Source organism: Molossus molossus, unplaced genomic scaffold (genome assembly GCF_014108415.1).
Source record: "Molossus molossus isolate mMolMol1 unplaced genomic scaffold, mMolMol1.p scaffold_m16_p_1, whole genome shotgun sequence".
Taxonomy (NCBI): Eukaryota; Metazoa; Chordata; class Mammalia; order Chiroptera; family Molossidae; genus Molossus; species Molossus molossus.
The window spans coordinates 227538044-227562113 of NW_023425344.1; the positions used below are offsets into that span (position 1 = coordinate 227538044).

General features: G+C 37.4%; 1 protein-coding gene across 1 annotated transcript in view; it reads left to right on the top strand.

Annotated features, from left to right (window-relative positions):
- The window catches only part of YLPM1 (YLP motif containing 1), a 71546-nt gene that overhangs the window by 2926 nt on the left and 44550 nt on the right, over nt 1-24070 (top strand). Inside the window, exons 2-4 of the mRNA XM_036262746.1 lie at nt 9112-9345; nt 10472-10651; nt 11974-12965. Coding sequence (XP_036118639.1) covers nt 9112-9345; nt 10472-10651; nt 11974-12965 — 1406 coding nt within the window. The remainder of the gene's footprint in view (nt 1-9111; nt 9346-10471; nt 10652-11973; nt 12966-24070) is intronic.

Sequence of the window (24070 nt, forward strand, 5' to 3'; positions counted from 1 at the left end):
TTTTTCTTTAATTTATATTCTAGTATTGGAAAATGTCATTTAAAATGTGAAAGATTTTACACATAAAGTAGCCCCCTGCCCCCATTATTTGCAGTTTTACTTTCTACAGTGTCAGTTACCTGTGGTCAACTGCGCTCTGAAAATATTAAATGGAAAATTCCAGAAATGCGCAATTTAGCGTGCTGTTCCAAGTGGCATGATGAAATCTTGCTCCATCCTGTTCTGTCCCTCCTGGGACGTGAACTATCCCTTTGTCCAGCATATCCACCCTGTATCAGCTACTTGCCTATTTGTCCATTAGTAGCCCTCTCAGTTATTAGATTGTATTGCAAAAGTTCTCAATAAGGAAAGAAAAAAAATTGTATGCTGAGGTTGCTAAGATCTGTGGTAAGAACAAATATTCTATCCATGAAATTATGAAGAAGGAAAAAGAAATTTATGTAGTTTGCTGAGAGAGACCACGTTCATGTAACTTATTATATTATTACAGTATATTGTTATAATTGTTCTATTTTATTATTAGTTATTGTTGTTAAGCTCTTAGTGTGCCTGATTTATAAATTAAACTTTATCATAGGTATTTATATATAGGAAAATACATAGTTCACTACTATCTTCAGTTTCAGGCATCCACTGGGGATCTTGGAGCATATCACCTGCATATAAGGGAGGACTATTGTACACAAAAGTAGAGAAAATAGTATGATTCTTCCCCCCACCTCCAAATAACCATCATTCAGATTCAATAGCTCTGAAGAGTTTACCATGTTTATTTCACCTAGGCCTTTTTTTATTGTTGCTGCTAAAATATTTTAAAGCAAATCTTAGATCTCATGTTGTTTTATCCTTGTATTCTTAGACATCTTAAAAAAACAACCTTTTCTTAGGTTAAAACATAACACTTAACGAAATTAACAACAGTTTCTTTGTATCATCTAATAACACCTGATTCAGTCAGATTTCCCCTATTGTCTCATCATACTAATAGAATTGAAAATGAATTCTTGCCCTGGCTGGTATGGCTAGTGATTAGAACATTGGCCCTTGAGCTGAAGGGTTTCTGGTTCAATTTCCAGTCAAAGGCACATACCTGGATTGCAGATTTGATCCCCGGCCTGGGTGCGTGTGGGAGGCAACCAATGGATGTGTGTGTGTGTGTCTCTCTCTCTCCCTTCCCCCTCTCTCTCTCCCTTCCCCGCCCCTTCCTCCCTCCCACTCTCTCTCTTAAAAAAAAGAGAAAAAAAAATCAATGGAAAAAATATCCTCAGGTGAGGATTAACAACAACAAAAAGAATGTATTAAAATATGCCCAGCCAGTGTAGCTCAGTGGTTGAGCATTATTAACCTATGGTCGTTGGTTTGATTTTGGTCAGGGCACATGCTCAAGTTGTGAGCTAGATCCCCAGCAGGGGCTATGCAGGAGGCAGCCAACTGATGATGTTTCTCTCTCTCTCACCCTCTCCCTTCCTCTCACTCAAAAAAATAAAAAGAATGTATAAAAATATATAATTAAATAAATAAATCCTTGATGTCATCCATGCTAAAATTCCACGAAGAGTTCAGTTATGTTTGGTTGGTTGGGCCAAATCAGGATCCAATATAGACATTTTGGAGCAGGATAATTCTTTGTTGTGGGGGACTGTCCTGTATATTGTAGGATATTTAGCAGAATCTCTGTCCTCTACCTACTAGATGTCAGTAGCAGCCCTTAGTTGTGACAACCTGAAATGTTTCCCAACATTGCCAAATACCCCTTAGGGGGGCAAAATCACCCTCAGTTGAGAAACCCTGATTTCTTTTCTTCTTTTCTCTTTTTCTACCCCATGCTATTGAACTTGATAAAAAAATCTTCATCAGTTGTCATATAGAACATCCCACATTCTGGATTCATCTGCTGTCTCCTGGTGTCATTTAATTTGTTCCTCTCTTTTCCATGTTTTTTGTACACTAGAAGTTAACGCTGAAGCCTTCTTACATTTGAGATCACCTTTCTTTTGGCAAGCGTACTTTGTAACCTAGGTAATGCTGTGTACTTCATTTACATCCCATTAAGAGGCAATCAGTGTCTGGTTGTTCCCACTGTTAATGGTGCCAAGATTGATCAGGGGTGACAATCTGGTCCATCCAACGTAAGCTTCCCATGAATTTTACATCTAATGGTTCATCCATTGATGTTCTTTGCCTGAGCAAGTTATTTCTTTATTAGAAATTGTACTGTGATGATTTCTTTCATGCCATTTCTTCTACATTTATTGAATGGAATTCTGTAAAGAAAAACTTTTACTCATGAATCAGAACTATTTGACTGGAAATACAATTAGTATAGGAAAGACAGGATAAATGCTTGGTATTCTTTTCAAGAATTAAATTTTCTATGTGTTTAATGGACTTACTAGGTGAAGTTCATACTAGCCTTTTTTCATGAATTTTAATTTTATTTATCTTTTTAGTCCCAAAACTTATTTGGGAAAAGCTGTTGAATTTGATTTGAATTTTTAGCCCTTTGTTTAAATCAACTATTTATTGAATAGCAGCTATGTGCCAAGTACTGTGCTTAGTATTAGAGATGAAATGGTGAACACAAGCCCTCATGGACTTGTTCTGATGGGGGGAAAAGACATTTAACTAAGTAACTAAGAGAAGAACAGAGTGCTATGGCATTATAAAATATCACTAGATTGTTCCATAAGGAATGGGGAAAAGTGAGCTTTTTTTTTTTTTTTTTTTTAAAGCTCAGGGTCTAGCATATAGTAGGTAAAAAAACAAATGTTTTTTTTAAATGATTGGATATAGCCGGGAGTTCTAACCTAATTGAAGAGGCTCCCTTTGTAAGTTATATTTAAGTGAAACCTGAAGAATGGGTAGGAATTAACCAGAGTTCAGATAATTAGTAAGGTTTACTGAAATCTCAGGGTGACAATGGTAGACACAAACCAGATCAGAAAGGGCCTATCAGGACTATCCTAAGGGCAGTAGGAAGGCATTGAAGAATTATACACAGACAGATGTGACAGATTGGCATTTTCAAAAACTCAGTTTGTAATGTGGAGCGTAGACTCAAAAGGAACAAGAGTGATTTATAGAGAATACTTAATAAATAATTCAGGCAAGAGATATAATAGTGGCTTGGACTTGGATGGTGATCGTGGAGATGGAGAGAAGTAGAAGACTGGAGAAATGTTTAGGTGCTAGACTCTAACTGAAGATTGAGTAGTAGTGGAGAAGAAGGCATCAGTGATGATGCCTGGGTTTCTAGGATAGGCTGCTGGGTGGATGGTGATCCCATTTACTAATAAAACAGGAGAACCTAGAGAAGGAGGAAGAACAGGTCTAGGGATGAGGGGGAAATGAGTTAAATTTTAGACCTACTGAGTTTCAAGTTCTTGAGACATGAGAGTCCAAACAGAGATGTCTAACTGGAAGTTAGATATAGGTGTGGAATCTCAAAGCAATGTCTGAGAGATGTGATAGACTTGTGAGTCATCTGCATAAAAATGGTATTTGAGGACACAGAAAAAGATGAGGTCATCTGAGGAGTGTATAGAGTAAGAATGGAGGTTAATGGACATTGAGCCTAGCCTCTCAGAATCTTGGTATCTAAGGGAACCAATAGAAAAAAAGAACAAATAGATAGATGGAAAGTCAGGAAGTGTAGTGCCACAGAGGTGAAGAGAAGAAGACTGTTTCTAGGAGGAGGTAGTGGTCAGTTGTGTCATGTACTGCTGAGAGGTCAAGCAAGATAAAAAGTATGAGTTATATTTTGCATTTACTGACATGTAGATTATTGACCTTGGCAGGAGCAGTTTCATAGTGACTGAAGCCATATTGCATTGATTTGAGGAATGATGGAAGGTGAGGAAATGGGGATGGTGAGTATAGACCACTCTTTCAAGAAGTTTGACTGAAGGAGAGAGGGAGAGAGAATGAGGGCAGGGGCTGGAGGAAGAGGTGAAGTAAAGGAGCTTTTTTATTTTTTAAAGATGGAACTAAGATTATCTGGGTGACATTAATTTCCTGGAGTAGAATGTAAACCTCAAAAATACAGAAAATGTATTTTTTTAAATGGAAATCCAGTACATTATTTTATCAGGTTCTCTTCCCTCCCCTTTGCTTTAGGATATAAAACATAGTACACTTAGCTCTGGCCGGTTTGGCTCAGCGGTTAGAGCGTCGGCCTGTGGTCCAGAGAGATCCAGGTTTGGTTCCCGCTAAGGGCACGTACCTCAGTTGCAGTTTGTCCCCGGCCCTGGTTGGGTCGTGCAGGTGGCAACCACTCAGTGTGTCTCTTTCACGTTGATGTTTCTCTCTTTCTCTTCCTCCCACTCTGTCTGAACAAAATATGGAAAAATGTCCTCGGGTGAGGATAAAAAAAAAAAAAGACATAGTACACTTAGTCTTATAGGCATTTATAATAATAAACCTGAGTAGAAAGGCCTTCAAAATTAATCTTTGAAAGCACTCTCTCGTCCTGGCTGGTTTGGCTCAGCGGTTAGAGCGTCAGCCTGCGGTCCAGAGAGACCCGGGTTCGGTTCCCGCTAAGGGCGCGTACCTCAGTTGCAGTTTGTCCCCGGCCCTGGTTGGTTGTGCGGGAGGCAGCCACTTGATGTGTCTCTTTCACATCGATGTTTCTCTCTCTCTCTCTCTCTCTCTCTCTCTCTCTCTCTCTCTTCCTCTTTCTCCCTCCCACTCTGAACCAAAAGTGGAAAAATGTCCTCTGGTAAGGATTAAAAAAAAAAAAAAAAAAGCGCTCTCTCGCTTGCTAGCTTGAGCTCTCTCTTTCTCCCCTCCTCTCCCCCCCCCCAACTTCTCCCCCTCCCCCCACCCTCACTTTCTCATTCTCCTTCTTTATCTTTTCCCGCTTGAAAAATTATTTAGTGCCTAGTTCATAACTGTACTGGTAGCAAGCAGTCTATAAGTGCTTGATGAATAAATTAGCACCTTTATTTGGGTAATGAAATGTGTGGGAAATAGTTCTTACATCCTTACTTTTAACTTCATTCGGTCTCTTTTTGAATGTAACATATGCTGTGATTTTTCTTGACTTTTAAACTAACATTCCATATGAGATCGAATTGTCTGATATGATAGGACATTCAGAAGAACCAGGTACTAGTTCAGCTTCATCGTCAAGTCCATGCGTATTTTATTCCTTTCTAAAATAAAGGCAAATCATCCTTCTTGGGGTCACTTAGGGCATCTTTTAATGACATCATCATTATTCATTTGTAGAGCTTTAAGAATGTGTCAGAACCTAGCCTAGGATTAAATTAGATATGCTATCCGCTTATTGGGTTCATAGTAGGTAGAAATTGACCTGCAGTGCCTACTGTCAGTAAACTGGCAATTACCTGAGCTCCTAACAAGGTTCTCAACCCTAGACTAAGATGGGAAGCATGGAAATGAGGAGGGTACAAATTCATAAAAAATCTGTTATACAGTATTCATATCTATAGCCATTGACTTCTAGTTTGTGACAGATAGTTTGCATCTTTGTATCTTTTAGTGATGTTTTCAAAGCAACTAAAAAAAGAGAAACTTAAATTCTACTAGAAAGAGACTTACTCACTTTTTTAAGCTGAAAGGTAAATCTATTGCTATTTTCAGTACTTTTATAAAATAAATTTGAAAATGTTTTAGTACTATGTTATTGTTGACTATCATGATCACTGTGCTGATTTGTTTCGTTTGTTTTTTTACTATTAATGGTAAAAGCAATTATATCCTGGAAGCTGATGGTTATGTGTATGATAATTAAAAACAAAAAACCGTTATATGCATACATGCACAACTAATGGACACAGACATTAGTTTGGGGAAAGCAGGAGTGGGGGTGGGAGTGGGGAGAAGGGGGTCAATGGGGGGAAAAGCGGGGGATATCTGTAATACTTTCAGCAATAAATAAATAAGTAAAATTCAAAAATAAAAACCAATCATGACCTGAACTTCAAAATGGAGTTAGATGAAATGTATTCTTCCCAGTGTAAGTTTCAGGGCATAGAAATGAGTGGCCTAGAGGGAACTCTTCAGTTGATTAACAACCATTTATTGACATTCTGCAGTATGCTCCAGCACTGTATGTTTAAGCACCAGATATAAGAAAAGCATAAGACATTTCTCTCCCAAGAAAATTATCTTTTGAGTGGGAAAAAAAGAAAAAGATAAACAAAACAGTATGTTAAATGAGAAAAGAGTTTATATATATCTTATGTACATTTTATGTATCTGTTTTCATGTGGGAAATTGGGGAAGTATACAGTTAAGTATTAGCAATATAGGAAATCCTGATTATCCAAAGATAATGAATCACAATGAATGCAAGTAAAATGAATCCATTTAACATAGGGACTAGAAGTTTACTGTAAAAAGTAAAAAATTTGATTTGGGACATAATCTTGAAAAAGACAAAGCTCAAAAATAACAAAGAATACCTGAGTCTTAGAATGAACATAGAATAAATATAGATTGCGTTTCTATACTGTAATTTTTGTGACAAAGTTATATGGCAACATTATCTATCATCTTTTATTTAGGTTTTGGATATACTGAAAAAATATTTTAGGGATTTATTAATTTTCCCAGGGGCCATTTTTCAACCTTTGATATTCAAACATTCTCTTTTATAGTTCCTATTATAAAAATTATTTTTGCTTGTTAACCAGTAGGACTTTTGTTAGATCCTCAGCTATCAATAATGAGTTTCAAAGTTCTCCAACATCACTTTTTATCAAATCCTGCATCCTTGTACTTACAGTAAAAATATATGCTGCTGTTAATTATATAAGTATATAGAGCAGTTTATTACTGAATATTTTAGTGTTATGAAAACTTTTTTTCTTTATGCAACCTTATAACCATGAAGATTATTTAGTGAATACTGGGATAATGAAGTTCCTATAGTTATTTCTGAGTGGTAAGATTTTTGTTATTGATTTAAATAATTAGTTATTGCTTATTTATGCAGTCAGTCCTCTTTATTTGAGGTATTTATGTTCTATAAACACTGAATTAGTGAATACTGAACCTTTGCTCCTATAGGAAATACAGGGTTAGGTTCCTGTGAGCCTTTGGTCACATTTTCATCAGCCAATCAAGACATTATCTTGATTTATGCATGTTTCTGTTTAAAGACACCTTACTTAATATGTATTGTTGATTCGTTAACATTGATTTCACAGCCAGCAACACTGCTAACATATGCCTGAATGAAGCTTATGTAACATATTTTCTCAGTAAAGCACATCACAACCTTCTGGCACTTAGGAACACTAGTCAGCACTTCAGCACTATGTTTGGTGGCCATTTTAAACAACAAAATTACTAACAGAAAAAGCACAGAAATGCAAAAATATGTGGTCCTAAATGGACCATTGAAAAGGACACTTATTTACAGTAGGAGAGATAAACAAAAAGGCGAGTATAGCTGTGGTCTGCCTGAGCTGGGATGTGCAAGTCAAGTGACTCAAATTTTTTACTGCTATACACATGTCTGGAAGTTAACACCAAAGCTCCCACGTATTGATTCTGGGGCTAGAAATAAAGTTCAGCAAGTTGGCAAATTCACAAATACAGAATCCATGAATAATGAGGATTGGCTGTATTTTCTTAATTTTTTTCCACATTAAACTTGTGATTCTTTTTGTTGTTGTTAATCCTCACCTGAGAATATTTTTCCATTGATTTTTAGATAGAGTGGAGGGAGGGTGAAGGAGGGAATGAGGGAGGGAGGGGGGGAGGGAGCGAGGGAGAGAGAGAGAGAGAGAGAGAGAGAGAGAGAAACATGGATGTGTGAGATACATCAATTGGCTGCCTCCCGCACAACCCCGACCAAGGCCAGGGATCAAACCTGTGACCCTTCTATCCGGGGGCTGATGCTCTAACTACTGAACCAAACCGGCCAGGGAAAACTTGTGATTCTTTTAAAGTGGAAGCACAAAACAGGCTTCCAGAAAATCAAGTTGCAATATAATTTGGAAGACAGAGGGAGACTTTTAAAATAAATAGAAAGCATTTAAAAACACGTTCTATTCTCATTTATGCATACAGTAGTCCCCTTTTATCTGTGGTTTCGCTTTCTGCAGTTTCAGTTACCTGTGATCAACCACTGTCCGAAAATATTAAATGGAAAATCCCAGAAATAAACAATTCGTAAGTTTTAAATCGCGCACCGTTCTGCGTTGCGTAATGAAATCTCACACCGCCCTGCACTGTCCTGATCCATCCCACTCGGGATGTAACTCATCCCTTTGTCCAGCATATCCATGATGTATACACTACCCATGCCATTAGTCACTCAGTCATCTCAGTTATCAGATCCCCAATATTTCAGTGCTTGTGTTCAAGTAACCCTTATTTTACTTAATAATGTCTCTTTCACCTCACTTCATCTCATCACGTAGGCATTTTATCATCTTACATCATCACAAGAAGAAGGGTGAGTACGGTACAATAAGATATTTTGAGAGGAAGAACCACATTCACATAACTTATTATAGTGTATTGTTATATTCTATTTTATTCTTAATATCTTACTATGCCTAATTTATAAATTAAACTATCATAGGTATGTATGTATAGGAAAAAACAGTATATATAGGGTTTGGTACTATCCACTGTTTCAGGCAGCCACTGGAGGTCTTGGAATGCATCTCCCATGGATAAGTGAACACTACTGTATATACCTAGGTATGGCTAAACTAATGGTATAACAGGTGTATAAAAGAGAAGAGGTAGGAGTATTTGGTTATATTCATTAATTATAAAATCACCATGAATAAATCTGAACCAACTAAAGACAAGTTAAAAGCAAATAGCTATGAATATTGATAGGATTTATTCTGATCATTTATCAAAAAGACTGCTGCCACTTCCAAAAGTATGTGTTTTAAGAGAGTAGAGAAGTATGTTGAATTGATATGTATGGCATGGTTTAACTTAAATAAATACATTTGGGGAAGGAATTGAAAATCTTGCTTATTTGTCTTTCTCAGCCCAACTTTGCCTTTTCTTGCATATAGACACATGAACACAGACACAATGTGGCTCTCTCTAAACACCAAGTTGAAGCTATACAGGATTGTCAAGTAAAATTCTTAAAAATGGTTTCTGTTGTAGGAACAGCAGCAGTATTGGTATCGACAGCACTTGCTTAGTTTGCAGCAGAGGACAAAAGTGCATTTGCCAGGACACAAAAAGGGTCCTGTCATAGCAAAGGATGCACCCAAGCCAGGAAAAGAAGTTACAGTACCTGCCACCAGTCAAGCACCAGAACCCCCTCCATCTGAGGAGCCCCCATTACCACCTCCTAATGAGGAAGTAGCACCCCCTCTCCCACCTGAGGAATCCCAGGTAACCATAAAATTAATTATTTGGTGTTTATTAAATTGTTCAGCTTTTTTCTGATTCACTTATATATACATCTTTGTCATGAATGGATATATATTTTTATGTGTATTTTTAAGTACATGCAAAATTCCACTTATGGAATAATTGGATTATGACTTACCAGGTTTAGAGAAGGCATTTTTTGGCTCTCCCTCTCGGGAATGTGCCCGTGCCTTTTCTATTCCCCCTCTTCTTCCCACAGACACATTACCTTTGCCTTTACCTCTCCTAAGCTCCAAGGGCCCTTCTTTTGCTTCTGTAACTTGTTTCCTGAGCCACAGCCCAGCTGGCTCACTTCTACCTTTGTAACTTTCTAAATAAACTTTCTCTTATAGTTTAGAGGAAAAAAGAGAGAAAAAGTATTTTTTGTTTTTTCTTCATGGTTTAAATGAGAGTGAAGAGTTAGACAGTCTTGTAAATTGTGTCTCTAAGCACTAAAGGGATGTCAGGGTATTTTCATACTGGCAGCACATGGCAATAGGTAGGAGCTTCAGCTTTCACTGTCAAACAACCCAGGCTGCAGTCCAGGCACTACCACTTGCTGGTAATGAGTCTAAGCAAGTTAGTTCACCATTTTGTGCTTCAATTTCCTCATCTGCAAAATAGGTTAGAGCATTAAATGTGATGATCCTTGTCACTTACAATACTTACTGGCACATAGAAAGTTCTCGCATTGGTCCAAAGGTCATCATTCTCTTAGGAGCCTTATGTAGAAACTATTGAATCATAATAATTACACTGTAGTCCATTGGTGAAAAGTGACTAAGGTGAAAAAGAAAGATTTCTCCTAGAGTGAAAAGGACAGTAAATGTAGATTGACTTTGTTGGGGAATGACTTAAGAACTAAGTGAAGTTATTATTCTAGTGAAGATGGGAATTTATAAACTCCTTTGTATTGGTATCCATGATCACAGTATAGACAGAGCTAGGTATTTTATCTAAAGATAGATTAGCTTTTCTCAGTCAGGCAGAGTTGTAGGAATTCTGGACTTTATATTACAATGTAATACTTGATAAAGTATTCAAGTTTCTTACTAATGTAATTGCTGTTTTATGACTTAAATAAAAATATATCCTCTTTTATCTTTAGTCTGAGGACCCAGAAGAAGATGCCAGGTTAAAACAGTTGCAGGCTGCAGCAGCACACTGGCAGCAGCACCAGCAGCATCGAGTTGGCTTCCAGTATCAGGGAATAATGCAGAAGCACACTCAGTTACAACAGATCCTACAACAGTACCAGCAGATTATACAGCAGCCACCACATATGCAGGCAAGTAATTCCTCAGTTGACACATGGGAAGTTGCCCCATGACATTTAAAGGATTTATTGTTCCTCAAAGATTTAAGTGAGAAGAAGGAAAGATATCAAAGATTGACAACTGGCTATTTCCTAAGAGGTGCTCAAGTAGTTAGTTATCTGTCGCATTGACTTGGGGGCACAGAAAGTGTGGTATTATGAAAATGCTCTTGTGTAGGGGCAGCTATAATGAAGTCTTTTGATCATGTCAACCCAGGCAGATGTTAGAGTACTGTTATTCAGTCATTAAGTACTGTTACTAAGGGATTTAAGAACCAGAGTTCTTATGTAACTTCAAGTTAACTTGTATTTCGCCTACAAACCACTATGGTAACAAACAAAAATCCACCAAAATGATTAAAGCAACCACCACAAAAAACCTAACAACCTAACAAATACACTATAAAAGAGGAAATGACTTAGATACTTGTTTGTCTTATATCTTTGAGGTGTAAATTTGCCTATGTCTGTAGTGATATCAAAAACTTGAAAAACGCTTATTGGTGAGGGAGATATTTGCTTTAGTGTTGGTTGATTCTTTCCAACTCAGTGATAACTTATACAAGGTAGGGCAAAAGTAGGTTTACGGTTGTTTGTGGAAAATAATACAATAATTGATAAATAATAATACAAGAATAAACTTTAAAAAACATACTTTTTCTTTATTGATTTTAGAGAGAGGAAGAGAGAGGTAGAAACATCAATGAGAGAACATCGATTGGCCACCTTCTGCATGCCCCACACTGGGGATTGGGCATGTGCCCTGACTGGGAATCGAACCAGCGACCTTTTGGTGCATGGGTTGATGCTCAACCACTGAGCCACACCAGCCAGGCTGTAAACCTACTTTTGCCTCATTCTCTATAACTAAGTCAAAGGAAGAAAGGAGAATGATTATCACCAAACATATTTTATTTTTTGTTAATACTCAAGGATATATATTTTTTAGAGAGAGGGAAGGAAGGAGAGGGGAGAGAGAAGCATTGATGTGAGACACATTGATTGGTTGCCTCCCACACACACCAGGACCAGGGATCGAACCTGCAATCCAGGTACATTCCCTTGACCCATAGTCAAAACCATAACCCTTCCTGGCTTGGACCGATGCTCCAACCACTGAGCACACTGGCCAGAGCCATCACCAAACAGATTTAACAAGCTTAACCTTATCTTCCTGAAATCTTTAGTGTTTTAGTTTCCTAAGACTTCAAATGCCCTTGGTTCATTGGTATTTATCTTGTTATTAAATCTGTTATATGACTGTCTTGAAATAATTTTTATCCCTTTATTTGTAGACCATGTCTGTAGATATGCAACTGCGGCATTATGAGATGCAGCAGCAACAGTTTCAACATCTTTATCAAGAATGGGAGCGAGAGTTTCAGCTGTGGGAGGAACAGCTCCATTCCTATCCACATAAAGATCAGCTTCAGGAATATGAGAAGCAGTGGAAAACATGGCAGGGACATATGAAAGCCACTCAGACCTATCTCCAGGAGAAAGTCAATTCATTTCAGAACATGAAGAACCAATATATGGGGAACATGTCAATGCCACCTCCTTTTGTTCCATATTCCCAGATGCCTCCATCTCTACCAACAATGCCCCCTCCGGTATTGCCTCCATCATTGCCACCACCAGTGATGCCCCCTGCCCTACCTGCTTCAGTGCCACCACCTGGCATACCCCCACCTGTGATGCCACCTTCTCTACCAACCTCTGTGCCCCCACCTGTGATGCCTCCATCTCTGTCTTCAGCAGGGCCACCACCAGTTCTTCCCCCACCTTCCCTCTCTTCTGTAGGGCCACCACCAGTTCTTCCCCCACCATCTCTCTCTTCAACAGCACCTCCACCTGTCATGCCCCTTCCACCATTGTCTTCAGCCACACCTCCTCCAGGAATACCTCCCCCTGGGGTTCCACAAGGGATACCTCCTCAATTAACAACAGCCCCAGTTCCATCAGTCTCCGGTTCTCAGAGTTCACAACTTCCAGAGAAACCTAGACCAGCATTACTTCCTACTCCTGTGTCTTTTGGTTCAGCCCCACCCTCAACTTACCATCCTCCATTGCAATCAGCTGTTGGCCCATCAGAACAAGGGAATTCTAAAGCTCCTCTGAGCAAGTCTACTCTGCCATACAGTTCGTTCTCATCTGAGCAAGGACTTGGGGAGTCTTCAGTTGCTCCATCTCAGTCAGTCACTGCCAAGGACATGCCAGTGAGGCCAGGTGGACTGCTTCCAGATCCTCCTAGAAGCAGTTACATGGAAGGTCCAAAAGGGCCAAGGTAGGTCTGCTTTTTTTGTTTGGTTGGTTGGTTGGTTTGGCTGATTTGTTGATTTTGTTGATTTAGGCTGAGTAGGCCTTGATGGTATAAAAAGCTTCATTTATATAATTTTGGTATTCACTTTGTTCTTTTAACCTATATACATTCCTGGTTTACAATTAATAATGGTAGTCATTTATTAGACACAATGAAATCTAGAAATGGTAACATGCCCCCATTTTTGTGATGTCACTGCTTTTACCCTATATGTAGAGGTTATAGCGCAGAATGAATGTGATATTTCGGAGTAATACTTACCAATTTCTTATTGACTTTTCAGCTTCAAAAATAATACTGATTAAATGTATCTTTTTTGCTTTTTGTTTACTTAACAAACTACTGAATTGAGACTTCTTTTTGTTAGCTACTATGCTAACCGTTGGAAATAAAGATGAATAAGCCAATATAGTAGTGAAATAAGGCAATGAAATTTAGTGTGAGGGTAAATAAGACTTTTGTTTTATTCATTTGTTCAGCAAGTATGTATTAAATTCCTGCTCTGTGTTTATAGCAGTGAATATAACGGAACAGACAAATGGAGCCTATATCCTTTATATGTTCCTCAATTAGGAGATGATTTTCTTTTGTTTGAACCACATTTTTTTGTGTAGAAAAGTACACACAAAAATTTACTAGTATGTTCTGAGTTTTTTCTATTTACCTTTTAAAAGGTGTTACATTCATTTTTCTAAGTTTGTAAAAGTATATTTTTCTCCCCAAGTTGACCTAAGTGACAATTTTCACATAGGAAAAAAACATTTCAGAAAGATTTTCTTCCAATTGGAAATTGTGATAGAAATACATACTCCTTATATAAGATTTAGACATTATAGAAAAGTACTGGAAAAAAGTAAAAGTCACTTAATTCCACCAGAGATTATTATCTGGAGATAATAATTGTTAAAATATATGTTGTAAAAATGGGATCATGCTAAGTATAGCGTCTTGTAACTTGCCTTTTTCACTTATCAGTACATTGGTTAGTTTTCCATCTCAGTGTCAGTGAATCTATGTCATCATTTTAAATTTAAACCTAATGTCAACAATTGACAACAAAATATATCTTTTATTTGTTCCCCAACTTTATAATCCTGAAAACAGTACAGCACAAACTTCATCCAAAATCAAAGCTAATTAGAGGAAATTAACATCAGTTCTTCTGGGTCCAACAAGCCTTGCCAGAGGCTTTACACACATTATTTTATGGAGACTTCTCAACAGCTTGTGAATTTGTATACCCTCCATCTGTTTACCCTTTACAAATGGGATGAGAGGATTGGGTAACTTGCCCAGGATCCAGTTGCTGGAACAATGGAACCTGAGTTTATACCCAGTGGGAGCTGAGTCCAGAGGGTCCTCAGGGCAAAGGCACTAGTTAAGTCCTGTATTTACTGCTGTGGTTCAATGATACTCATACTGTCAGTGATATTCATCCTTACAAATACATTTGTAGACTTCATTTATTTGGTATGTGTGTTCTTGATTTGAATTCCTTCCTATCTCCTAGATTGAGTATTGCCTGTTAGATCTGGTGACTGATTTGCTATCAGAGAAACACATTTTTTAATGCTTCATGAAACCAAGATTTCCTGCTCCCTTTTTTTCTGTCATAATAATGTTTCTCTCTCTTGCCTACCAAATCTTGAGTTTGTAAATTTAGGACCTATTTTAAGTTTTCTCTTGTCTCAAGGTACAATGAATAACTTCAGTGCTAAGAGGATCTTAGGAATTATATAATGCAATATCCCCTCTATAGCAACTCACATTTGTGTTACATTTTAGTTTGTCATCTTGCACATACTGCCTTTTCCCTCTCATTGATCTCATGAGGTAAGTAGATAAGGAAGCTGAGCTTTGGAGAGGTTATAAATAAATTGCCCCAGATGACATAGCTAGTAAATAGTTGAGATGGGATTAGAATCCAAGGCCTTCTGCTTCACCTAATACGTTCATTGTACTTCCTGTGACAAGCAATTGATGCACTCTGCTTGAACATTTTGACAGTTTTCTAGAAAGTTGCTTTCTTACATTGACCCTAAATATATTACTGTAACTTCTAGCTGTTTTTTTCTAGATCTACCTTTACAGTACAACACATAATGAATTATCCTCTCTCTCTTCTACGGTGTGTTCCTAAGCTTATTTGAAGATCACCCTCTTGTCTTCTTTGCTCTGCCATTATATAAACTCAAATTCTTCTTTTCTGTTTATACTAACATTGGTTCCAGCCTCCTCCATCTATGTTGCTCACTGTCCTTTGAAGGGCCTTTGGTTTGTCATGTCTCCTTCAGATGCAGAAGACCATAGACCCAGTACCAACTTCATTATAAATAATGTACTTATATGACTAAAAAAATTGCCCTTTTTTGGGCAGCACTCTAACAGGCTTTCCAGATCTTTTTCACATTGGCTGTTTTAGGCCAAGTCTCTCTCATCCTGCTTGTGGAATTGCTTTTGTTTTCTTTTATTTTTTTCTTTTTCTAAGACTTTATCTTTACATTTTATCTAGTTAGGTTTGGGCCAACATTCTAATCTGCTGAAATCTTGATAAATGCTGATCACATTGTTTTTAGGTACAAGATATCCCTCCCCAGCTTTTCCACCTGCAACTTTTATTTTTGTCATTGAATTCGATCCTACTCACATTATCTACCTTGTATTAAAAGTCTTTCCCCAGTCTAGCTTATATCATTGCCATTTCTATTACTCTTCTACTTCTTTGGCTTATTTAGCCCATATAAAGTACAGTGATACCTCGGTTCTCGAACGCCTCGGTTTTCGACCAAATGGAGATTCGAGAAACTTTTGTCTCGGAATCCGAACAAATATTTGGAACTCGAACTTCCGAGATGAGCCGAGTTGAGCCGAATGGCGTTCATTCGGCCCAGCGCGTCTTGCTTGCGTCATCAGTGTGAGTGCAGAGAGAGAGTCACGCTTTGTGGAGTCACGCTTTCCTATTGGTTTCATTGCTTCGGTTCTCGAACAATTCGGTTCTCGACCGTCCTCCTGGAACGAATTATGTTCGAGAACCGAGGTATCACTGTAGTTTGTGTCTACTGACCAGGCATAGTTCTTTTTTCTCCCATGTAACTAGGTAAAATATCAGTGGGAATCTGGGTAGTTAGTGAAAGAAACTGAGGTGAGAATAATCCACACTAGCCCTGGCCAGTTTTGCTCAGTCATTAGAGCATTGGCCTGCGATCCAGAGAGACCTGGGTTCGGTTCCTGCTAAGGGCGTGTGCCTCGGTTGCAGTTTGTCCCCGGCCCTGGTTGGTCGTGTAGGTGGCAGCCACTCGATATGTCCCTTTCACATCGATGTTTCTCTCTCCCTCTCTCTCTCTTCCTCTCTCTCCTTCCCACTCTATCTGAACAAAAAAAATGGAAAAATGTCCTCAGGTGAGGATAAAAAAAGAAAGAATCCACACTAGCTCTGGCCAACGTGGTTCATTTGGTTGGAGCGTCACCCCCTACACTGAAGGGTCTCAGGTTCAATTCCCAATCAGGGAACATACCTAGGTTGTGGGTTTGGTCCCCAGTTCAGGCATGTATAAGAGGCAACCAGTCAATGTTTCTCTCCCTCCCTCTCCCTCCCTCTCCCTTCCCTCTCTCTTCCCTCTCTCTCCTTCTCCTTCTCCCTCCCTCCCTCCCTTCTCTCTAAAGTCAATAAACATGTCCTTGGGTGAGGATTAAAAAAAAAAAAAACAACAGAATAATCCACACTGTTAAAATTTGTGAATTTTCTTTATTATTTATAGATAATTTGCTATAAACACATAACTGATATGGTAAACCACTCTTGTTTTCTTTTAATTTAAGCAGAGCTGGGTAGAAAAACAAGAATTGATAACACAGATAAGTAATTAACCAGCAATATACTATTAAAGTATTATAGAATCTTTGAGTTATTACAAAATTCAGATTTAGGCTGCTTTCTAAAAACTGAAGGATTCCAAAAAGTAAGTGACATAACTGCGTCGTGTGTAATTAGAATACATACCACACTGTTTAGCATCCAAGACAGCTGTTTTGAAACCGTGTATGTGTTTCATTGAATTCATCAAATCTTCTAGAAGACTACCACTGCTCAAAAAACTGTCATGTTAGTGTATGCTGGTTTCCCAGAATCTTTTCTTTTTCAATAATAGTACTTATTTTTTTAAAGGGCAATATACAAAAATGTGCATGATCCTAAGTGTACAGCTCAGTGAATTTGTGCAAAGTAGGCACACCCATGTTATCACTACTCAGATCAAGAAATAGAAATTCTAGTGTATGAGAAATCCCCCTCACATCACTTCCCATTCTGTTTTTACACCATAGATTAGTTTTGTCTGTTTTTGATCTTCATATAAATAGAATCATACCATATATACTCTTTTGAGTGGCGTCTTTCACTTGACATTATATTATTTGTGAGATTCATCCATGTTCTGTGTAGCTGTAGTTTGTTTATTCTCATTTCCTGTACAATATTTTATTATATGAATATACCACAGTCTGTTTATCATTCTGATATTGATAGTCATTTAAGTTTTTTGTTATTATGCAAAACACTGCTATGTGTCTTCTGGTGCTATGTGTCTCCCTGTAGATGCATACACATATGTGTGTATGTGTGTGTATGTTTAACTTTGTTTATATATATACACCAAGGATAGGAATTGCTTGATCATGGGTATGTATATGTTCTGCTTTGATAGATCTTATCAAACAATTTTCCAAAATGGTTGTTTTAATTTACATTCTCACCAGCAGTGGATTCTGTTTCAGTTTTTTTTTGCATCCTTATCAATACTTAGTATTGTTAAATTTTTAAACTTTAGCCACCTTGCTGGATGTTTAATGGTATTGTAATGTGGCCTTAATTTATATTTCCCTGAGGATGAATGAGGTTGATTCCTTTCCATGTGATTATTGTTCAGTTGGATATCCTGTTTTATAAACTGCTGACTCAAGTCTTTTCTGTATTTTTCTATTAGGTTATGTTTTTTTTTCTTAATTGATTTGTAGGAGGAGTTCTTTGTATTATACTAGATACCAGTTTTTTTGTCCACTGTATGTCTAGATTGTCTTGACTATCTCACTCTATAGTACTTTTTACTTTCTTCAGTATATCAGAAAAGTAGACTTCACCATTTACCATCTAAGCCAAATGGGCCCTTTTTATTTTTGAAATTTTAAAGTAATTTTACACAAAATTTACAGAAGTAAGAATAAAGGGATAGTGAAAAAAACTTACTAGAAATTCTAATACAAATTTTTAAAGAGTAAAATTCTTGCCCTGGCCATTTTGGATCAGTGATTAGAGCGTTGGCCCTTGGATTGAAGGGTCTTGGATTCGATTCCAGTCAAGGGCACCTACCTGGGTTGCAGGTTTGATCCCCGGCCCTGGTCGGGGTTGTGCGGGAATCAACCAATTGACATGTCTCTCTCACTTCGATGTTTCTCTCTCTCCCTTCTTCCCACTCGCTCTAAAATAATATATATATACACATATATATGTGTGTGTGTGTGTGTGTGTGTGTGTGTGTGTGTATATATATATATAACCTTGAGTGAGGATTAACAATAAAATAAATAAAGAGTAAAACTCTTTGCATCAGGTAAATTTTAGCACACAAGCATCATAAAGGATGAAATAATTCTGTCACATATTCTTTTATTGTATTTATGCTCACCCAAGGACATTTTTGCACTTATCTTCAGATAGAGCGGGAGGGAGAGAGAGAGGAAGAGAGAGAAACATTGATGTGAGAGAGACACATCAACTGGTTGCCGCCCATATGACCCCAACCAGGGCCAGGGACAAACTGCAACTGAGGTATATGCCCTTAGCAGGAACCAAACCCGGGTCTCTCTGGTCTGCGGGCCGACGCTCTTAACTGCTGAGTCTAACCGGCCAGGGCGAGACATTTATTATTTGATTTATCTAGTAATTTTGGTACAACTTTCTCTGTCACTTGTCTTTGTCCTTATCATCAGGAAATGAAAATTTATGAATTCTCAGTTTTGTTGAATGAAGCCTAAAGCAGGCTGCAGTATTTGGAGCACTGCAAGAGGGTGTGACAGTCTGTTTTACCTTTGCCTCATCCTTCTAGGCAATTCTATTATTCTTTTGTTGTCTTTGTATTTTAATCTTTGGCATAGTTGGCGATAATGAATAAATTACAATGAGTATTAATGAATTCTAATATATGGAAATCGCAAAATATTTCAAGATATAGAAAAAAAATCACTTAAGATCTCATAATATATCTTAGATTTGTGAAAGGATCCAGTGGACCTATATGGTAATTGCAAGATCATTTAAATTTTGTTCTGTTTTTTTTTTTTTAAAGTAAATTTTCTCTTTGTTCTCTGGAAGCCCATAAGAAAAAAATCACGAAATATCAATCTTTACAAATAGAACTGTTTTAAAATTTAAAAAACCCTTGCCTTGGCCAGTTTTGCTCAATGGTTAGAGCATTGGCCCACGGACCAAAGAGTCTCTGGTTCGATTCTGGCACATACCTTGGTTGTGGCGGTTTGGTTCCTGGCCACAGTTGTGGTTGCGCAGTAGACAACCAATTGATGTGTCTCTCACATTGATGTTTCTCTTTCTCTCCCTCCCTCTGTCTCTCCCACTCTATCTCAAGATAAATGGAAAAAAAATATATCCTTGGATGAGGATTAAAAAAAAAAATTCCTCAAAAGCTATAACTGGATCTAATGAACCCTGATGAACCCCAAGGGCTCATGGTATCTTTTGATTAATAGAATTCTTTATTTTAATTTAGTCATCCAACTTATTGATCTTTTTTTTCTTTATGGTTAGTGCTTTTTTGTGTCCTGTTTAAGAAATCTTTATTTACAACAAAGCCGTAAATACATTACCCTATTTTATCTTCTTTTATTGTTTTATCCTTTATTTTAAAAGTAATAATAGCCCTGGCCAGTTTGGCTCAGCGGTTAGAGCGTCGGCCTGCGGTCCGGAGAGACCCGGGTTCGGTTCCCGCTAAGGGCACGTACTTCGGTTGCAGTTTGTCCCCGGCCCTGGTTGGTCGTGCGGGTGGCAGCCACTCGATGTGTCCCTTCACGTCGATGTTTCTCTCTCTCTCCCTTCCTCTCTCTCCCTCCCACTCTATCTGTACAAAAAATGGAAAAATATCCTCGGGTGAGGATAAAAAAAAAAAAAAAAAAAAAAAAAAAAAAAAAGTAATAATAACATATATGTGTTACATATATATTTATATATAAAATTGACTTTTTTTGTTAATGTATGTATGAAGTAAGGGTCAAAGTTTATTGTTTTCCATATGGCTATCCAGTTGACCACCGTACCATTTAGTTGAAAAAGTTAGCCTTTCCTTACTACTTTACAGTGTCCGTCCCCTTCATCATAAGTGAAGTGATTATATGTATGAATATGCTTCTGGACTCTATTCCTTTGGTTTATTTTTATGTCCTTGTACCAGTGTCACACTGTTTTAGTTACTATAGCTTTATAATAAATCTTGATATCTCTTAGTGTAAGTCCTCCAATTCTGTTTCTAGATCAGAGGTTGGCAGACATTTTCTTTGAAGGACCACATAAATATTTTTAGGCTTTGCAGGCCATGTTTGGTCTCTGTTAAATATTTTTCTAGCCCTTGTTGATGTGGCTCAGTTGGTTGGGCTTTGTCCCATGCACCAAAAGGTTGCTGGTTCAGTTCCCCTTCAGGGCATATGCCTGGGTTTTGGGCTCAATCCCCAGTGGGGGGTGTTCAGGAAATAGTTGATCAATCTTTCTCTCTCACATCTATATTTCTTTCTCTATCCCTCTCCCTTCCTCTCTCTCTAAAATGTCAATTAAAATCTTTAAAAAAATTTTTTTCTTTCTATTTCTTTTTAGTCTTTAAAAATGTAAAGAAAGGCCCTGGCCGGTTTGGCTCAGTGGTTGTAGCGTCGGCCTATGGTCCAGAGAGACCCAGGTTCAGTTCCCACTAAGGGCATGTACCTCAGTTGCAGTTTGTCCCTGGCCCTGCTTGGGTTGTGTGAGTGGCAACCACTCGATGTGTCCTATTCACATCGATGTTTCTCTCTCTCTCTCTCTCTCCCCCTCTTTCCCTCTCCCTCCTATTCTATCTGAATAAAAAATGGAAAAATGTCCTCTGATGAGGATTTAAAAAAAAAAAATGTAAAGAAAGAATCATTCTTAATGGAATTTGGTCCATGGGCCATAGATTGATTGTCTTAACTATTCTTACTACTTTCTGTTTCCCATAATGCTTAGAATTGGTTTTCAAAAACCTGCTCGAATTAGATAGGTGTTGCATAGAATCAATTGACTATTTTGAAGAAAAACTGACATCTTTATAATATCAAGACTTCTGCTCAGTCCCATCTACTTTTTGAATTGCGGACCTCTTCCATTCTGTAGCTTTCTTGCTAGGATTAGCAAAGGCTATGAACACTAGCTTTTCTTTATGCTTCCATTTGTCCAGGTTGTTCCCTTTCACAGTGTTTACTTCTCTTTGGGAATTATAATTTTAAGGTCTTGGATATACATATTAGAAAACAGGCATTATTTCACATGAAAGCTAAAAGGGAAGGAATTTGATTTGAGAATTTAATATCTTGTTATTCTCATGGTCTGCTGATTTGAATATGTTTATGTAAACATTGTGATAATCAGATAATAACTTGTTTAAGGGTATTTGTAATTCTGCATAGTTCTAAATTTTTTATGCCCAATTTGGAGTATTTTTAATACCAAGTTTTGAAGTGTTTATACATAGTTCTAATGGTTTCATACCTAGTTTTAGGGTTTTTATTTTTTTAGAGGTATATGAAATACTTAACTGTACAAATTTTCTAAATTTTAATTTTATTTATTTATTTATTTATTTATTTATTGTTGTCCTCACCTGAGGATGTGTTTTTCCACTGATTTTTAGATAGAGTGGAAGTGGGGGAGGGGACATCGATGTGGGAGAGACACATCGTTTGGTTGATTCCCGCATGACCCCGACTGGGGCTGGGGATCGAACCTGCAACCCAAGTATGTGCCCTTGACCAGGAATTGAACCTGTGACCCTTCAGTCCACAGGCCAATGCTCTGACTGCTGAGCCAAACCAGCCAGGATGAAAATTTTTTCTAAATATTTAAACATCAAATATTTGTGTGGGTTGTTTTTTTTTTTTTTGTCAATGCATGTGTTTTATGTGCAATGCATGTGTTTTATGTGTGCAATGCATGTGTTTTATGTGATTGTTTTTAATGAGTAGATACTATGTTTGTTCTTTATTTCAAATACATGAGTAGATACTATGTTCTTTATTTCAAATACATGCTTTTATATGTTAAAAGGTCATAGTATTTAATTATATTGATGTAAAGGTGACTTATTTTTTTTACATATGTTTAACATTAGTATCTCTCAATATATTTATTTCAAAGGCCTAAAAACTCTTTACTTTTATAAATTGAAGGGGTTTTTTTTGTTTCTTTCTTTGTTTTTTTGTTTTGTTTTGTTAATCCTCACTCGAGGATATTTTTCCATTGATTTTTTTTTTTTAGATAGAGTGGAAGGGAGGGAGGGAGAGAGAGAAACATTGATGTGAGAGAGACACGTCGATTGGTTGCCTCATGTACAACCCAGACCAGAGCCAGGGGATTGAACCTGCAACCCAGATATGTGCCCTTGACTGAGAATCAAACCCTCGACCCTTTGGCACGTGGGCCAGCACTCTAATTGCTGAGCCAAACTGTTCAGGGCTGAAAAGGTTTTGATAGTTTTATGATTTTACAACATCCTTGAACTTTGAAAATATGAAAATGCACTATTGATAAATAATTGCCATTTCTATGCAGTGTCGAAGAAATATTTCAATTGGTTTAACATTTTCTGATTCCCAAAATAAAAATAAAATGATGACCCTTGGCTGTTGATCAGCAATTTAATCTGAAAGCACAGCACCCTACCCTTTCTGAAACCGCATATTATATGTACAGGCATGAAACTTGCAGAACCTTTCTGCCATGTTCTTTTCCTTCTTATCTACACACATTTTAGTGCTCCTGCTTCCTTTATCCTTTTCTATGGCCTTTTATATGTGCTTTTCTCTTTGTCTGGAATCCCTTTCCTGTCATTTTTGGTTTACTAATTCTTGCTTTTCCTGTCCCCTGGGTTGCACTTCAGTAGTTGAGTGCACGTCAGTAATATCTTGAGATCCTTCAATGAGCCAGACAGTTGAGGATACCTCAGTGAGCAAGACCCATATTTATTATGTCCCGTATTTATTAAATCTTGTTCTAATTGTTGATTTACTTGTCTCATTGTTCCTGTGGACTGTGAACTCCCTGAAGTTAGGTATCAGTTTATTTCCAGCACTAACATAGTACCTGACAATAAATGCTGCTAATGCCAAAATATCTCAATTATGGATAAAATTCTCAAGACATTCATAATTTAGTTAGGAAGGCAGTTCATTCATGTTCAGAGTTTGATTATAATACTAGATAATGTGTTGACAAGGGCTCTTTATTGACTTTCCATTGTGGGGAATAGTCTTATCACTTATAGGAACTAATAATTGCTAAATTGAATACAAAGCAGGTGATTTTATATAATTTTAATGATTTAAGATGTTATCCCAGGCACTCTGAATTAATAAATGTAACTTAAAGAAAAGGAACCAAACCATCATAACCTCTGAAACAGTGTTCTTTTGCTCTTTGCAAATGTGTGATGTCCATCCTTAGCATTGCGATATGTCCTTTGACAAGTCTCCAGTCAACTCCTTTTCCCTTTGCTCAACAATAGCTGTGTCAAGCCTTCAGTATTTTGGATAGACCATCTACCCTGGTTCTGCTTTCTGTGCCTCAGAAACATTTTTATTTTGCTTTATAGCTTTAATTTAGATTCCTGCTTCACAGAGGAAAATCATTGCTTTTAGGCCAAGTGAAACTCACTTCCTGCCTTTACCTTTCCTTTACCTTACTATCCTCATCTTCTTTTTTGTAATCTCAGAAGAAACCTTTCTCCTGGTTAGGGCTAATCCTGTCTCTGTGCTCTTGAAAGAAATACATTTTATATTTTATCAAA